The sequence below is a fragment of the Anser brachyrhynchus genome, assembly GCF_964034855.1.
Source record: "Anser brachyrhynchus genome assembly, chromosome: 17".
In the NCBI taxonomy this organism is placed as follows: domain Eukaryota; kingdom Metazoa; phylum Chordata; class Aves; order Anseriformes; family Anatidae; genus Anser; species Anser brachyrhynchus.
In genome coordinates this window covers 3,539,179-3,555,490 of record NC_137710.1, presented here as the reverse complement: position 1 = coordinate 3,555,490, position 16,312 = coordinate 3,539,179, and the positions used below count along the sequence as shown (strand labels likewise).

General features: G+C 36.9%; 1 protein-coding gene across 5 annotated transcripts in view; it reads left to right on the top strand.

The window, feature by feature from the left end:
• Positions 1-15,940, top strand: part of SBNO1 (strawberry notch homolog 1) — a 31,019-nt gene extending 15,079 nt beyond the window's left edge. For all 5 annotated transcript variants that reach the window (XM_080560164.1, XM_080560161.1, XM_080560162.1 and 2 more), the window contains 22 exons: positions 448-583; positions 659-764; positions 2,038-2,191; positions 3,667-3,849; positions 3,976-4,073; positions 4,674-4,825; positions 5,412-5,609; positions 5,908-6,078; positions 6,172-6,341; positions 7,391-7,522; positions 8,721-8,856; positions 9,255-9,367; positions 9,472-9,543; positions 10,003-10,102; positions 10,624-10,698; positions 10,970-11,116; positions 11,195-11,289; positions 11,507-11,599; positions 12,021-12,158; positions 12,874-12,950; positions 13,522-13,715; positions 14,523-15,940. In XM_080560164.1, the coding sequence (XP_080416290.1) occupies positions 448-583; positions 659-764; positions 2,038-2,191; positions 3,667-3,849; positions 3,976-4,073; positions 4,674-4,825; positions 5,412-5,609; positions 5,908-6,078; positions 6,172-6,341; positions 7,391-7,522; positions 8,721-8,856; positions 9,255-9,367; positions 9,472-9,543; positions 10,003-10,102; positions 10,624-10,698; positions 10,970-11,116; positions 11,195-11,289; positions 11,507-11,599; positions 12,021-12,158; positions 12,874-12,950; positions 13,522-13,715; positions 14,523-14,665 (2,883 nt within the window). In that variant the 3' untranslated portion in view covers positions 14,666-15,940. The remainder of the gene's footprint in view (positions 1-447; positions 584-658; positions 765-2,037; positions 2,192-3,666; positions 3,850-3,975; positions 4,074-4,673; positions 4,826-5,411; positions 5,610-5,907; positions 6,079-6,171; positions 6,342-7,390; positions 7,523-8,720; positions 8,857-9,254; positions 9,368-9,471; positions 9,544-10,002; positions 10,103-10,623; positions 10,699-10,969; positions 11,117-11,194; positions 11,290-11,506; positions 11,600-12,020; positions 12,159-12,873; positions 12,951-13,521; positions 13,716-14,522) is intronic.
• Positions 15,941-16,312: the final 372 nt, after the last annotated feature.

Here is a 16,312-nt window from a genome sequence, read left to right as displayed (position 1 = left end):
CACAGTACTGTCACACAGTAATGAATTGCATTGATGCTTTGACAGTAGACTTGAAGTCTTAAAAACTTCATGGCAGTCTACGACCGTCATATTGTTACTACACAACTCTTGTACAAGAGATGAGCTTTTGCATTTTCTATAAAGAACACAAAATTAAAATGGTATTTAAGAATCTTAAGCTTACACATTCCCTTTCTCCAGTATATTAAGTGTTTTTGTCTGGGAGTATCGATGACACTAACGGATTCAATTCTGAAGAGTATGGGTAGTTGTGCTATTAAATACTAGCTAAATATTTTTCCTAAAGTTGTTAAATGTGACTAGTAAAAAGTGCAATTTACTGTTGTAACCTATCTCTAATTAGTAGACTTTCTTGTTTTCTCTTCTTAACTCTAAGTTCACACAAAAAAATCAGTGTAACAAACCTTTTCCTTAATTATGGTTCAGATTGTATTTGATGAGTGTCATAAAGCCAAGAATCTGTGTCCTGTTGGTTCATCAAAACCGACAAAAACAGGTCTGGCTGTACTGGAACTTCAAAATAAACTTCCAAAAGCTAGGGTTGTTTATGCTAGTGCCACAGGTATGTACTACTTGGTTAGCATTAAATGTCTGTGTGCTTTTACTGGCACTGGTACAAAGTGTGTTCTTCTCCTAGGTGCATCTGAGCCAAGAAATATGGCATACATGAACCGTCTTGGAATATGGGGTGAAGGAACTCCATTTAGGGAATTCAGTGACTTTATTCAGGCTGTCGAAAGAAGGTAATAATTTGAAGAGCTATAGCAAGAACACATATGGTTGTGATTGAATGTGCTTTCCAGTTCCTTTGTCTTTGCTCGCACAGAGTCCTTCTCAAACTCATCCAGTCACTAAGGACTTTCTGCCTCTAGCTTCTAAATCTAGCAAAAATGTAATTTATCTTACGTGGTGAAAGATGAGATGTTCCCCTTACGTGCAGAAGACTTTGAGAGCTTTAGAAGCCGGCTAGGAGAATAGCCCTCTCAAAACATGGGTGGTGGTATGAGGTGAAAATGTTTTGCTGCTAATCATGAAAACACACTGTGTATACCAAGTACGCTCGGTATAGTCAGTGTCTCCCTATATGCAAAAGCCCTCTAATGTTTATGCGCTCAGCTTAGGCAGCTTAACAGTAAGAAGTCTTGTTCTTATGCTTTCTGGTATAAGAACCCAGTTCAGAGAAATGACGTGTGCTGTTGAAAGGTACTTCGTATTTCAGACCTTTTAAAGAAAACTAAATGTGCGAGGTTGGGAGATAATGCCACTGCTGCATTCTTTGGTAGGTGAGCATTTTAATATATTCTGTTTTGCCTACTTGACAAGGATTTTTGAACACTTCAGAATGCTACAATAGGGCTTAGTATGCATCTTCTCACATACCATCTACATGATGCATGCTTTTTCTAGACTGTGCAAGTGTAGTCTCCGCTTTATTACTGAGTATGCATCAAATGAGCAATAATGAAATTACAGGCCTGAGCTTGTGAGTAGCTTAGCTTTGCAATTGACTTCAGTGCTCTTGAGGTATTGCTAAAGGTGCGTTTCTGTTGAAGAGAACTTAAGTTACTAGGTAACTTAATTATTTTCATACCAGCATAAATCTGAATAACTTAATATAGTTTGTATCCATTATTTTAAGTCCTCATTGGAGTTAATAAAATTGCAATAAAATATTGTTATATGTTTGGACCAACTTCTTTGTTCACTTTACAGTTAATAAGTTGATATCCTAATGCATGCTGGATCATTTTGGGGGAAAAAGTAGCTATCTGAGTGTTTTATACCTGCTGGAGTACACATAGTACTCATGGAGCAGGGATGTAGTTTTATGTGGAGGCTAGATTTCGAGACCTTCTTTATTAGTATTGTTTAGTTAAACATTCCTAATGATTTTGAAAACATTCCTCCACATTTGTAAGCATGCTATTTATTTGTAAAGCACTTGAATTTTGTTTTGTGTTTTTAACAAATCATTGCTCTTGAAAATGCTAACATTCACTTTTTGTTTTATTTTAGAGGTGTTGGTGCCATGGAAATAGTTGCTATGGATATGAAACTGAGAGGAATGTACATAGCTAGACAGTTGAGTTTTTCAGGTGTAACTTTCAAAATTGATGAAGTTCTGCTTTCACAGGAATATGTTAAAATGTACAATAAATCTGTGAAACTGGTAAGAATGCTTCTTTAAATTTGCTTCTGTCTTGAGTTCTGAGAGGTTGAAGTTACTTGCATTAAACTTAAATGCTTCTGAAATAAAATATAGTCCTGTTGCTTGTTGAGAGACAGGAATGGCATCTACTTGTACCATCTTAGTGTAAAGATTTGCATTTAAGACTTCGGCAAAAGCTGCTAGTTCTTGTTTGGAGTCATAAAAGCTGTAGTTTAGGGTGCATCTTCCAGTATCTGACAGATCCACAGCCCTCTTGCAGCGCTTCAGAGACCTTGGTCACTGTTGCCTTAGATTACGCTGTTCTCCTGCTGGTTATAGTTGCTCCAGTCCTCCCTCTTTAGGCAACTGAGATGAAAACAAGCTGCAAAAGCACTAGACAGAGAGACTGCACACACTTCTTCACGGAAGCAGTATGGTAGAGCTATGCTTGTAGTTAAAACAGTGCAGGACGGTAGTTTTACATGTGCAGTGGATCAAGTCTAAATTGGCAAAGCTGTCGTTGCCTTTAATGTTTTTGTTTATTTCTTGGCTGGTTATCTCTTGTTCCTAACGTTGTCCACAAAACACATTCATTTGTACACTTTCTAGTACACTGTCACCACTGTATTAGGAAAAATATTAGAATGAGAATATCCTGAGTTGGAAAGGACCCATCATAGAGCCCAACTCCTGACTCTACATAGCTCAACGTAAGAGTTAAGCCATATATGTAAGAGCGTTGTCCAAATGCTTCTTGAACACAGGCTTAGAGCCGTGATCCTCCTTCCTGCCTGGGATGTTTGTTCCAGTGCTTTGCCATCCTCTCAGTGAAGAACTTTTTCCTAATAGGGAATCTGAACTTCCTGACACAGCTTAATTGTTCCTTGGACATAGCTTAAAATGAACAGGGTCTTTACCTGCTGAATAAATGCTTAAGCATGACTCAGTATTCATGCTGCATAGCTACAATAATTAAAATTGTTCTTTGACAGCTATAACATCAACTTCAAAACAGCATTTTACTTTATGAAGTTGTTTAAAAGTCATTAGACTCGTATCCAAAGCTTACTTAAAAGCATGCAGAAGTCTTACTTTAACATTCTTGTCTTAGACAAGTTTTAAAGGGTATAACAAAACATTGTAAATGTGAAAGCAGTAGTTTTTTTTTTTTGGTTGTTGCTTATGCCTAATTATGGGCAGTTCTCTTGGCTTTTGTAGCCTGAATATATTAATGGAGAAAGTAGATAATTAGAAAAAACTGTGTATTTGCATTGGCAGTAATGTAAATATCTGCTTTTCATTATGAAAGTAATTACATTTTGACTTTACTCAGCCATAACTTTTCTTTTTTGTGAGCTTTGATGTACAAGGAGTTTCTTGACTTGCAGTCCCATAGTATCCTAACTTTACAGTTCTATCTTTATTTGGATACTAAAGAATGTATCTATATAGCCTTGAAATGTGACACACAAAGCAATTAACATTCTGTTTTTCAGTGGGTCAGCGCTAGAGAAAGGTTTCAACAAGCGGCTGATCTTATTGATGCAGAACAACGAATGAAAAAGTCTATGTGGGGTCAATTTTGGTCAGCTCATCAGAGGTTTTTCAAGTACCTTTGCATAGCATCTAAAGTGAAGAGGGTGGTGCAGCTAGCTCGGGAAGAAATCAAAAATGGGAAAGTAAGTTGATGAAGACTTACCTCTAAATATTTTTGTTTATAACAAATATTTTAAAAGGCATGGTAGCAACATGCTTTTGTACTCTCTGGTATTGAAACGTGTACCTTGTGTTAATTTGTCTTTTAGTGTGTTGTTATTGGCCTGCAGTCAACAGGAGAAGCAAGGACGCTAGAAGCTTTGGAGGAAGGTGGTGGTGAACTGAATGACTTTGTTTCTACAGCAAAGTAAGATATGATGTTTGTCAGAATTGCGCTTTAGCAAAGTGACTGGAAAACTGGAATACATGTAGCAATTTGTGCTTAAGCTGCCTGTATGTGAAGTCTGACAGGATTACTTACAGGAGTCGTTCTTTAGTTCCTGGTTCTGCTGATGCCATGTTAAATGATGCTTTCAGGTGGAACAGCTGGTACTGTTCTACCTCAAAGTGGGAGGGAGGGTAAATGTGTCAAGTGCATGTTGCATTTACAGAAAAACTTTTATCAGATGAGCCAGATCCAACCCTGAGACTACCTTGCTGAAGATCTTAATAATTTAAGTTAATCTATCATTTAAACGTTGAGCGGTAAGAAAATGTCAGTAGCAATAACACTTGACACCAAAATCCAATTTAATGAGTTAAAAGTAACAGTGCTGTAAAGTAAATGTCTCCTACCACTGTTTTTTAGAGGGTGACAAACACAGTAACATGGGTGATAATTATACAGGGTGCATCTGTAATTGCATTCATGAGGAATAATTCTTCACAGAAGTCAAGCTGTTCAAATGTTACAAGTTTCTACTTTAGATGAATGCAAATTGGACTGAACTTTCTTTTCCTTAAACAGAGGAGTATTCCAGTCTCTTATTGAAAAGCACTTTCCAGCTCCTGACAGGAAGAAACTGTTTAGCTTGTTGGGAATTGACTTGACTGCTCAAAGCAACAACAATTCACCCAGAGACAGCCCTTGCAAGGAGAACAAAATAAAGAAACGGAAAGGTAACGCTTGAGTTGCTACACTAATATCACAGTGAAAATAGCAGTTTTACAACTGCTGAAAAGTGAACTCTGAGGGGAAAAAATAAATTATGGGAATGTAAGTATCAGTACCAATATTCAGGAAAGAGTGTGTATTACAGGTCTCTAAGACTTCTGTTACAAATTTCTGTTAATAGATTTAAAACAGCTGCCAAAATAATACAGTCTGTAAATTTTAGTTATTACTTCATTCAAAAATTGGGCTGATAACTAGTGTGGGATTGTGTCCCAAAGCAGCTTGTATATCAGACCACTTCCTGATGCAGTCAAGCAAATAACTGCTTCCTTGTTCTCATGACTAAGAAAAGAGAAGCCTGGTACCCTCTTTCCACAGGCTGGTGGTAGTTTTACCAAAAAAAAGTGATTTTAAAAGTGCTGGGGGGAGGGCTTACTGGAAAAACTTAAATTTATTTTAAACAGTTTTGTTTTTAATGTTGAATATTTTTTCAGTTTGTACGTAGTGGCTGTGAAAACAAATGTCAAAAGTAGACTACAAGGTCTAAACTAACTTTTTTACCTTTTTGTCCTGGGGTGGTGATGGAATTAGGTGAAGAAGTAAGCAGAGAAGCCAAAAAAGCTCGTAAAACAGGTGGCCTTGCAGGTAGCAGCTCTGATGAGAGTGAAAGCGAGTCTGATGCTTCAGACAATGAAGAAAGTGATAATGAGAGCCTCAGATTTTTGAGTTCTGGAGATGATGATGACTTCAATCCATTCAGAGATGAATCCAGTGAAGATGATGAAGATGGTAAGGCAGTTTAAGCACTTCATGAAGCAAGTATCTGTACTTGTATATAGTAAGCGTAAAGTCTTAAATATTTCAGTGAGCCAAAAATACGATTGCGAATGATAAGTGTGTAGTTAAATCCTACTGAGACAGGAATTAGTTCTAGAGTGATCTGCATCTCTTCAGCAGATTTTTACACACTAAAGTTCAGGCTTCTGTAAGTCACCTTTTGTAATGAGAAATTTGGTTTTCAAAGGAAGGGATGCATTTTTTTGTTAAATACTTGTAAACTTTTTGAAAATATTTCATTTAATCCTAGATCCCTGGCTAATTAGAAAAGAGCATAAAAAAAATAAAGACAAGAAAAAGAAGAAAAGTATAGACCCAGATTCTATTCAAAGTGCCTTATTAGCTTCTGGTCTTGGCTCAAAACGACCTAGCTGTTTTACTTCCACTGTTGGTACCACTACTTCTAGCACCAACACATCAGGTAAGAATAAATTTCTTTGGAATTCACTTGTTTGGTTCACCTTAGCAATTCATCAGTGAAATTCTAATCAAAGGTTTTCCTCTTAATTTTCAGCAAACAGTAACACAAACAGCAGCTTTGTAACAAGTCAGGATGCTGTTGAAAGGGCCCAACAAATGAAGAAGGAACTGCTTGATAAACTGGAAAAGCTGGCTGAAGATCTTCCACCTAATACACTGGATGAGCTTATAGATGAACTGGGTGGTCCTGAAAATGTTGCAGAGGTAGGCTGATGTTTACGGTCAGAGAAAATGATGTTTTTTCTACTGCAGCTGTATGTTACTGATCTGGCAGCAGTAAATCACTGTTGTCATTCAAGATAATGTATTGCCTAAGTATCTGAAAAGAGAAGTTCATCAGTTTTAGACATCTCACAGGTATGAGAATATAACCTATTTTTGCTGAATGCCCCTGCGTGAAGGAGAAACTTGGAAGATTTTACTGGAATACAGGCAAGAGTTCTGATGGATAAACAGGTTATTTCTGAGACTGGTGGTAGCTTCTTATTAGATAAATAACACTAGTTCCTGTTTCTCTTAATAGTGGTATATAGTTCAAACTAGCTGTTGTCAGTTTGAAGCTGGTACATAAGAGCAATAAAGATTAAGAACCTGTATAATAAAACCGAATTTGTGGAAAGTCAGATGAGCGATCGTATCTCTTTCTCAAAAATCTTAGGAACATGTCTCTAAGCTACCTGTCTCTTTCAGGTAGAAACATCATCATGATTTAAAAGACCCTGTTAAAATTATTGACAATCTCAGCTACCATTTCAGCTCATTTTCTTAGTACCTTTGGAGTCCTCTGGAGTTGTGAGCATTTTTATATGTCCCCAGTTGCTGTTGTCAGGAGTAAAAATAGCAAGCTCTTAGTATGTGACAGCTTTTCTTCACTTCTGACAGGCATTAGACTCTTCATTTTAAGACATAACTTCAACAGTAGTCTGTAGAATTATTTGATGACTAACAGCTCCGCTATGGACAGTGGTATAGTATATGTTTCTTCATAGGTATGTTCTTGTTGTACTTTTGATTCCATGAGCCACCTCTGAATAAGTGTTCCATGTAGCAGATAACGACGTCAAGCAAAAAATATAATGCAGGTTCTCAAAGGTAGCTTTGTGCTTGGAGTATTGTACTTGGTAAATTTCAGAATCAGTAATTTGTGTTTTAAGGTTGGTATATGAATAAATAGCATCACTGCTTGAAGTTTGGGTCATGTAATAATTTTGGTATTACCATAATGAGTTTATATTCCCTTCTTGTTTTTAAAGATGACAGGCCGCAAAGGGAGAGTTGTGAGCAATGATGATGGCAGCATATCTTATGAGTCAAGATCTGAACTTGATGTGCCTGTTGAAATTTTGAACATCACAGAAAAGCAGAGGTTCATGGATGGAGATAAGGTAGCTCTTAAATACGATTTAGAAGAACTTGCTAGATGAGTCAGTCACATAGAGCAACAACTTGAATATTTCAGTCTACTTTTATCTCACTGTAAGTGACTTTAAGTACGATAAGTACCAGCTAGAAAGCATTTCCTATTCAGTGCTGTGCATTCTGTTTTTCAAACCAGTGTGATGAGTAGTCCTATCTAATACGTAGCTACAGCATTCTTCATAGGTCAGGCTCTTGTTTGGGTGGGCATGGAGGCTTGTTCCTAGGAGGCACATACAAATGTGCCAATTGGAAAGCTAGCACCCTTAAACTAGTCTTGTTGAAACAGCATGTGTTTATAAAGCAGATAAACCTTCCATGTCTTCCGGATTCCTTTATCTGGATTAAGGTGTACTTCTGCTACAAAGAGCAAACAGTTGAGAGGGGGAAAAACTAGATTGACTTGGTGCAATAGGGGGAGAAGAAGTTTCAATGAGAAACGGTGGGAGTTTGTTAACCTTAACACAGATGGAGAAGTAATGCTGGGAAGAGCAATAGCTTTTGTCCTTTAAATTGTACTCTGAAAGGAAATAATGACTAAAATAATAGAATTGGAGCTGATAAAAGGAGGAGGAAAAAACAAACACCGTAACTGATTCACTTGGGTATGCTACCACAAGAGGGCAAATCAAGTAAATGTAGCTGTTGCATGGAACTTCTGTGATCTGTTATTACACTCGAGGGGAAATATTCATGTTCCTGTAAGTGACTTGCACACAGTCCAAGAGCTTAAATTCTTTCAAGGCAAATGCAGATACCAGAATGGCCACGTGTTCTTCCTTATGCGGTATTAGCCACAACTTTCTGTAATTCTTTTCTGTTGCTTGCTGTTGCACAGGTCTCCCTCTGTCCCTTCTCTTTTCTTCCTCTTCCCATCAGAGAAATGTGTCCTTTAGAATGGCAAGACTGTAACATACTGCCTTTTTTCATTTGCATAGAAAGGTGTTGCCAAAAAGTGAAAAACACTTTCTCAAAAAAAAAAAATTGTTAGCATTTCTAACTATGATAGAGAACCAGACTTTTTTTCACTCCCCTCTTTCTTTCCCTTCTTGAGATATTAAGACCAAATGACAGTGATACTATTCCAGACATCATTTTTTTCTTAGAAACTGAAAACTGAAACTTGATCTCGACTTTATTACTAAATATCTTCTTTTTTAATAAAAGAACATTGCCATAATCTCGGAGGCTGCCAGCTCTGGTATCTCACTGCAAGCAGACCGTAGAGCTAAGAATCAGAGGCGGAGAGTTCACATGACTCTGGAGTTGCCATGGAGTGCGGATAGAGCAATACAGCAGTTTGGTAAATAGCTCTTCTTGTATCTTTCTCCTAGCAGATTCAGTAATACTAAATTTACAGTTAATTCATGTAAAGAATGACTAAGTGGCCTCTTAAGGAACCCTTCCAATCTCCTTCACCTGGGGTAGAATCACCTCCATTAATAGTCATAGCTAATAGTCTCAAAAGCTTTGAAAGAAACCTAGTGAACAAGTTTACACCACAGCTTAGTTTGTTTTGCATATATCAAATCTCTTTATGAAGTTACCAAAACTCTATTTTTTTTGTACCACTTTCCATTGGTTGTATTACAGCAGAAGCTGATTTTCAGTAGGATTAAACTATTTTCTTAATTCTCAAAAATTCAAATGTTCATTGAAGTGGAATTTATTTAATATATGTGATTCTATTTAACTATCCAGGAAGGACTCACAGGTCCAACCAAGTGACTGCTCCAGAGTATGTATTCCTAATTTCTGAGTTGGCTGGAGAGCAAAGATTTGCATCCATAGTTGCAAAAAGACTGGAAAGCTTGGTAAGATCTGATCCTTCCAAGAAATCTGATCCTTCTTTTGAGAAAATAGAGCTTAAATTATTGTTTCCTTAATTTGTTCTAATCACAAAGGTGTGTCTTAACAGGGAGCCCTCACCCATGGTGACAGACGGGCTACAGAAACTCGAGACCTCAGCAGATTCAATTTTGACAACAAGGTGACAGTTCTATTTTTGTTTGAAAGTTCATGCTGTGGTGCTTATTCCACAAATGACCTGTTGAGGAAGGATCTCTTCCATCTCATGTGAAGCATTTTATACTTTTAACTACTACTTTCTGATGAAAGGCCTCTTCTTGAAATAGAATTAAGATCGTGGCTTTACAAATAGCCAGAAAACATAGAGCAGAAATACGCATGTAAGTTACTTCTCTGCATCTGCTAACAATCCAGGTCAGAAGTGAATGATGTCTTTTCATTTAAAATTAAAAGATTAATTTGGCAATTGTAATTAGAAATTAACACTGGGCTGTTATGTAGTGTAACTTATAACTGAAAAGCTAATAAAGAGTGAAAAGTTCCGTTGTGAATCAGAAATGCTTGTTTTAACCCGTGTATGCCTGGAGCTGAGGCACAAACACTGAATCATGTTGTTAAAACAACTTTTTTTCTTATGCAGTATGGCAGGAATGCTTTAGAGATTGTTATGAAATCCATTGTGAATTTAGACTCCCCAATGGTCTCTCCGCCACCTGATTTTCCTGGAGACTTCTTCAAAGGTAATTTTAATCCACTGGATTTAATTACTTGGTTTTAGTCATTCTGCACAATGCAGAAAACGCAAGTATTTCTAGAGCTAGAAAATATTGTTGCTCTTTGAACTGATCGGCTGGTTCTCACTGGATTTTATTCCTATGTATTTTTGCTGAATGTTGAAGTTCACATATGAAACAAGATAAGTGAACCCTCTCAATCAATATTACGCATGTTCTGTATCAGGTTGGCCAAAGTATTAAGTACAGCTCTTTTATAACAGATAATGGTGAAAGTTAAAGTATCTTGTTCTCCTATGGGTTCATGTATAATGTCACTAGTAGTTTTTTTACTTGTGCTTTCTGAAAGGACAGAAGGCGAAGTTCTGTCTTATCAATATATTACGTAGTAATTGCTAGCAATGTATTTGGGGGTATCGAAGTTATGGGATTCAGTCTTGAAACAAGGTTGATTAAACAAGTTGTTACGTCATTGGTTTATTTTTAGATGTCAAAGCAGCTGTGATCTAACTTTTTTTTTCCCGTAGATGTTCGTCAAGGATTGATTGGTGTAGGCTTAATAAATGTAGAAGACAGATCTGGAATTCTAACGCTTGATAAAGGTATTTGTTTTTAGCCTACCTTTAGAATGTCACTAAGAAAAATCACCTGTACGCTCATATTATGATAGTGGATTCCTAACAGCAGAACTGAATTTGTAACTATCTTTAAAAAAAAAAAAAAAGACCTCTTTGAAGAATTTCTGAATGTTTTCTTCGTTTCTGAAAGAATGGATTTAAGTAGTCCTTTTGAGATGCTTTGAATATTCATTGAAAGCTTGTTGTCATTAAGTTTAATCTTTGTTGACCTGATGTATGTATTTCTTATTCTTAGATTATAACAATATAGGAAAATTTCTGAATAGAATTCTTGGTATGGAAGTACATCAGCAGAATGCTTTATTCCAGTACTTTTCTGACACATTAAATGCAGTCATTCAAAATGCTAAAAAGAATGGAAGATACGATATGGGCATCTTAGGTGAGTACTCAACATCTCAATGTTCTTGCAATGAGGTAAGAAAAGACAAGAGGAATAACTCTGTTCTTTCCTTTTAAGATTTGGGCTCTGGGGACGAGAAAGTAAGGAAGGCAGATGTTAAGAAGTTTTTAACTCCCGGATATTCTACCTCTGGACATGTAGAATTATACACAGTAAGTTTTTCCTTTTTTTCCCCCTCTTTGGTATGAACTAGTAAAACTTGCTTTTCAGTAAGTTCTTAAAATACTGTGATGAGCTAAGCTTGCATTGAGTGAGGGGTTCCGTGCCTTTCACTTGGTGATAGTAGGTTCTGTGGTCCTTTAGTTCCCATTTCTGTAACTGTTCGAATGCCTGTTCCTTTTCAAATACCCCTGTGTGGCTTTCTTCTAGATCAGCGTAGAGAGAGGAATGTCTTGGGATGAAGCGACTAAGCTCTGGGCAGAACAGACAGGTCCGGACGATGGGTTTTATTTATCACTACAGGTAAGATCCTTTGCTTGTGTCTATGATTATGTTCAGAGAAGTCTGTTTTGGGGCTAACCAAATAAGCTGTCTAGTTTGAAAAATGTAATGTTCAAGTCAATCACTGTTCAGTTTATTCAGAATGCTTTTAATTTTACTTCAAGAATCATGTTAAGTTTATTTCAAACTTTAAGTATGAAGCACTCATTTTTAATAGTTCTGGGTATTTGTGGATAGAACTGTGAGCCTAAGTGAGGAGCTTTCATTTAAAACCTTCATCAAGAAAGCCAGGTGCTTTCACTATAAGGAAAGCTTGATATAGTGATACTCCTTAAAGTTATTATTTATTGAGCATACGCTATTATCAAGTGTGGCTAAGAACACAGTATGGACTTGTTTAACGTAGGGCTTGTCAGCATGTTGAAACTTAATTTTTTTCCAGATAAGAAATAACAAGAAAACCGCTATTCTCGTGAAGGAAGTGAATCCTAAAAAGAAGCTTTTTTTAGTATACAGACCAAATACTGGGAAACAGCTCAAACTAGAAACATGTGCAGACCTGAAAAAGAAATATAAGAAGGTAACTATTAAAATGATGCTAGTTTCAAACTTAAAGAAGAGTTTTCTTTTTTTCTCTGATGTTTGTATACAGTTGCGTCAAATCAAAGCTATGGATTGTTTTTCCATAGCACAGCCTGTATCTGAGGTTTTGCAAGTATGGCTACATGCTTTCAGTATTGCTATATCCAAAGCTTTCTGAATACGAGTAATTTGTATTGTGGTAATATAAAATGAGTTGTTTTTTCAGGGCTGGCAAGGAAAAGCCTTACTTCTCTGTAAGGTGTACAGGCATGTTCTTGGATAAGCAGCTACATATGGTGTATTCTAAGGAATGATTTTGAAGCTTCAGCTGCTTACTGTTAATGTGTTTGTGTTTTTTTCTTAAATACTGCAGTGGATTATTTTGGTTAGAGGCTGGTCATATACCTGGCTTCTGTTTAAAAACAACTTCTTGATTTTAATTGTTTTTTGAAGTGAAACTTAAATCAGGTTAATTACTGGAAAACTCTGAAATTCCACGATTCTTCCTGAGATTCTACTGTGTTAAGTATTTTGTTCATCCTTCGAGACTGCATTTTGATTGAATATTCTTGGAATTATAGAATACCGTACCTTTTTCACCACTGGTGCTCCCCATTTTCTCATAATAATGAACAAATTGGATTTGTTCTATTATAGTCTTGATGTGTTTTACTTATCAGTCTTACTAATTCTGCTTTGAATTACTTCTCCAGGTACCTTCTGAAGATGCTCTACCACACTGGTTAGAGCAGTACAATTCTTCTGCAGACACCTGCACACATGCGTATTGGTTAGTATTTGTATGCAGATAGATGCTTTCTTCAGCTGTTTTACCTGAACTGGTTTATCATTTGTGGTGTTCTGTCTTTGTGAGACCTTGTTTGTGGTAGAATAGTTCAGGTATTATTTGGGGGAGGGGAGGAATATTCGTACTTCATGTAGAGACAAAATAGTTGTTCAGCAACAGCTGCTCTCGTGCTACCTCTCCTAGCAGTGTGTCTGAACTCAGCAGCTGATGTCCTCATTCCAGAGGAACAGCGCTATGGCAAAACATTCAGGTTAATATCAGAACTTCTGAAACTTGCTGATCAGGTACTGGTTTCATATGTAACAGATTTAGTGGATTTAAATGAGTAGTATCTTTGATTTAAAGCGGTACATTGTGAAGATGAGGTTATAAATAGGCAAAAACTTCTCAAAACTTTCCCAGCAGAAGCATTCTGTGGCTGGACGATAAAGTATCCTCCATTTACTGTATACTTGGAGCACTTATTTAACTCTGAATAATATTGAATAACTTCAAGGCTTATTTTTAACTGAACTTTGGTTTGAAAGCTTTTTTTTCCTCCTCTTTCCTCTAGGAGAGGCAATTGTAAGAAGGCAGGCCTGGGATTAGTTTGTGAAGTGGGACTCCGCTGTCGAACTTACTATGTCTTGTGTGGTTCAGTATTGAGCGTCTGGACAAAAGTAGAAGGCGTTCTAGCCTCTGTGAGTGGTACAAATGTGAAAATGCAAATAGTTCGTCTAAGAACAGAAGACGGTCAGAGGATCGTAGGTAAGTGGCTTGTCTGCTCCTTTATTTCCATTTTGAGGTAGAAGGTGGCTGTAACTTACAAGTCCCTCTGAGAGCCATGTAGGAGATTTTTTATGAAGATGCTTACAAGAGAAAAGGCTTATTTGCGTGTATGTTGAAGAGGGGCAGAAGGTACTATTAAGATGTGGATTTGGGGATACAAACACTGTTTTGACTCAAGTTAAAGAAGGAAGAATCTTTTTCCAGACAGGCGTTGGAACATTTATTCTCTGTTCTTTTCATTCACAAGCACCAAAATTCAGCGTGTTCCAGCCAGCCTGCCCTTGAAACAATAAGGGCTCAACTTTTTTTCCATTTCTCACAAGTAACAGTGAGCCCTTGAAATGGTTGCCTTCATGGTTTTTGAGCACAAGTAACCAGTAGCTTAGAGTGACTTTGAGATAAGTGTGTAATGTCTTGTTGCTAAACCGTTTAGGGAAGCTCTCATAGCATAGATACCCTAGAGCCTGAAATCTCCTTTTTTTTTCCAAATGTTGACTTTCTGTTATCTGTAAAGTCACAATAGTGCCAGTTTTATAAGATGTTGAAACTAGGTGTTTTGTATTTCGATTTTCATGCTGTTGTAATTTCTTTGAGACTAGAAAAGCAGCAGTAGCTGAATTCTGGCTTTACGTGGCAAAGCTTGTAGCTGTGCTTGGTTAGATTGATGTTAGAAACAGGCACCGTTGTGTTGCCTAAATTAAACGGTGGAATCATCAGCCTTTGGCCTGAAGTTTTAAGGAACAAAATTGTATGCTTGTGAAACAACTGATTTCTTGCTGTTTTCAGGTTTGATCATTCCTGCAAATTGTGTATCGCCCCTTGTAAACCTCCTGTCGACATCAGACCAGTCTCAACAGCTTGCAGTACAACAGCAGCAGATATGGCAGCAGCATCACCCACAAAGCATCACCAATTTCAACAATGCATAAGAGGACAAACTACAGGTGTTGACTTTGGTGTTTGAGGAAAAGGCTGTAAAAGCATATCACTTGCATAAAAATCAGGGACAGATTCCAAAGAAATATAACTTTTTCAGTTCAGTTGTGTGCTCTCAAATACTTTGGGAAATAAAGAGATCTAAAAAGGTTGGTAGAACTGAAAGCCAGCAGTTGTTCATGGTGGTGCATCTGTCTTTCCTTATGCTCTCTGTAGTGCTTCCTGTTTGCTTTTACTTTTGGCCTTTTAAGCTACAAACCACAATTTGTTTGAAAATGCTTGAAAGTCCCCAAGCAGGCTTTATTTTTATCTTGTCATACAGTGCTCAGGGTTTAACGCAGTGCATCAATGCCATTGCTGTGGGAGATATCCTTGAATGCATGTATTGAGTATATATATAGAAAATATATATTGGGTTTTTCTCTTCAATTTATAAGTTTATAAAAGCATGAAACCTAGAGGTTGCACATCATGCATTCAGGTTCCTTCCCAGTTTCTGTTTGACAGTGCATGTCTTTGGAAACGGGCATGGACAGGATAAATACACGAGACAGGAATTCAGAGAGAAACACAATCTTAGTTGTACAGCATTGGTTATTGCATTTTTATAGTGTTTATACCCAGGTGTTGCATTTTTTCTGGTTCTCTCCTGGGGGTTATATATTTGAGTCTACAACATGTTCTTTTTGTGATAAACATCTTAAATTAAAATTAGTTCATTTTTAATGTATTAATGGTATTCCTAATGTGTACTGCAAAGATGGCTGGATGCCTATTTTTCCTTAAATTGAAGCATTTCCTTAATCCGAGGTGGTTATGGAAACTTAAGTGCAAATTCACTTCCATCTCGCATACAATCTTATATTTTTTACTTCATTAATGTAATTTAATTTGTCACTTGTAAGATGAAACCTTACTTGAGCTGTAAATTAGAGAATGGGAAACACTTGAGGGTTCCGCTGTATGTGCTGTTTCTGTTACCCAGTAACTTGAATACTGTTTAATATGTTGTAAGACATTGTAGAGTTTATCTGGAGCTGTTTAAAAGAAATTGTAATGTACAAATGTGAATAGTCACTTATCTATAATATGGGTAAGTTTTGTTTTGCCTATAATAGTAGATGTTTATAAGAAAGTGAAGGACAATGTTTGTCATTTCTTGCTTGCACAGGTTGCACTATTGAAAAATTGAGATTGTATAAACCTGTCCAAAAAAACTACAAGATAATGATCTTGTAGATGTCAAATAAAAGTTATTGTACTAACAAGAAGTGGAGTCTTGTTTAGGCAATCACTGTATTCCAAAAAAAAAAACAAAAACTAACAAGTCTTTACAATTGGAATTTACAGGACTTGGCATGTTCTGGTCTGCTTTAACCAGGCTTCTGTCTTGCAGTCCAAATATTTCAGTTGAGCTCATTAGTGAGGCAAGAAGTAAACTGTATTTAAACCTTGATGCAAATTTTAAATAAGGGTCTCCTGCCAGAGCAGCAATTCATCGTAGCGTGTCACTTTGTAAACCTTCAGGGAGCCAGATTCAAGTGTCACAGAGTTTTTCCGTAAGTAATGGGGCCAGAAGTTCCATCACTTCAGGCTGAAGCGAGCTCCCTTGCATGGATTATTTCACTTGAGGCTCCGTT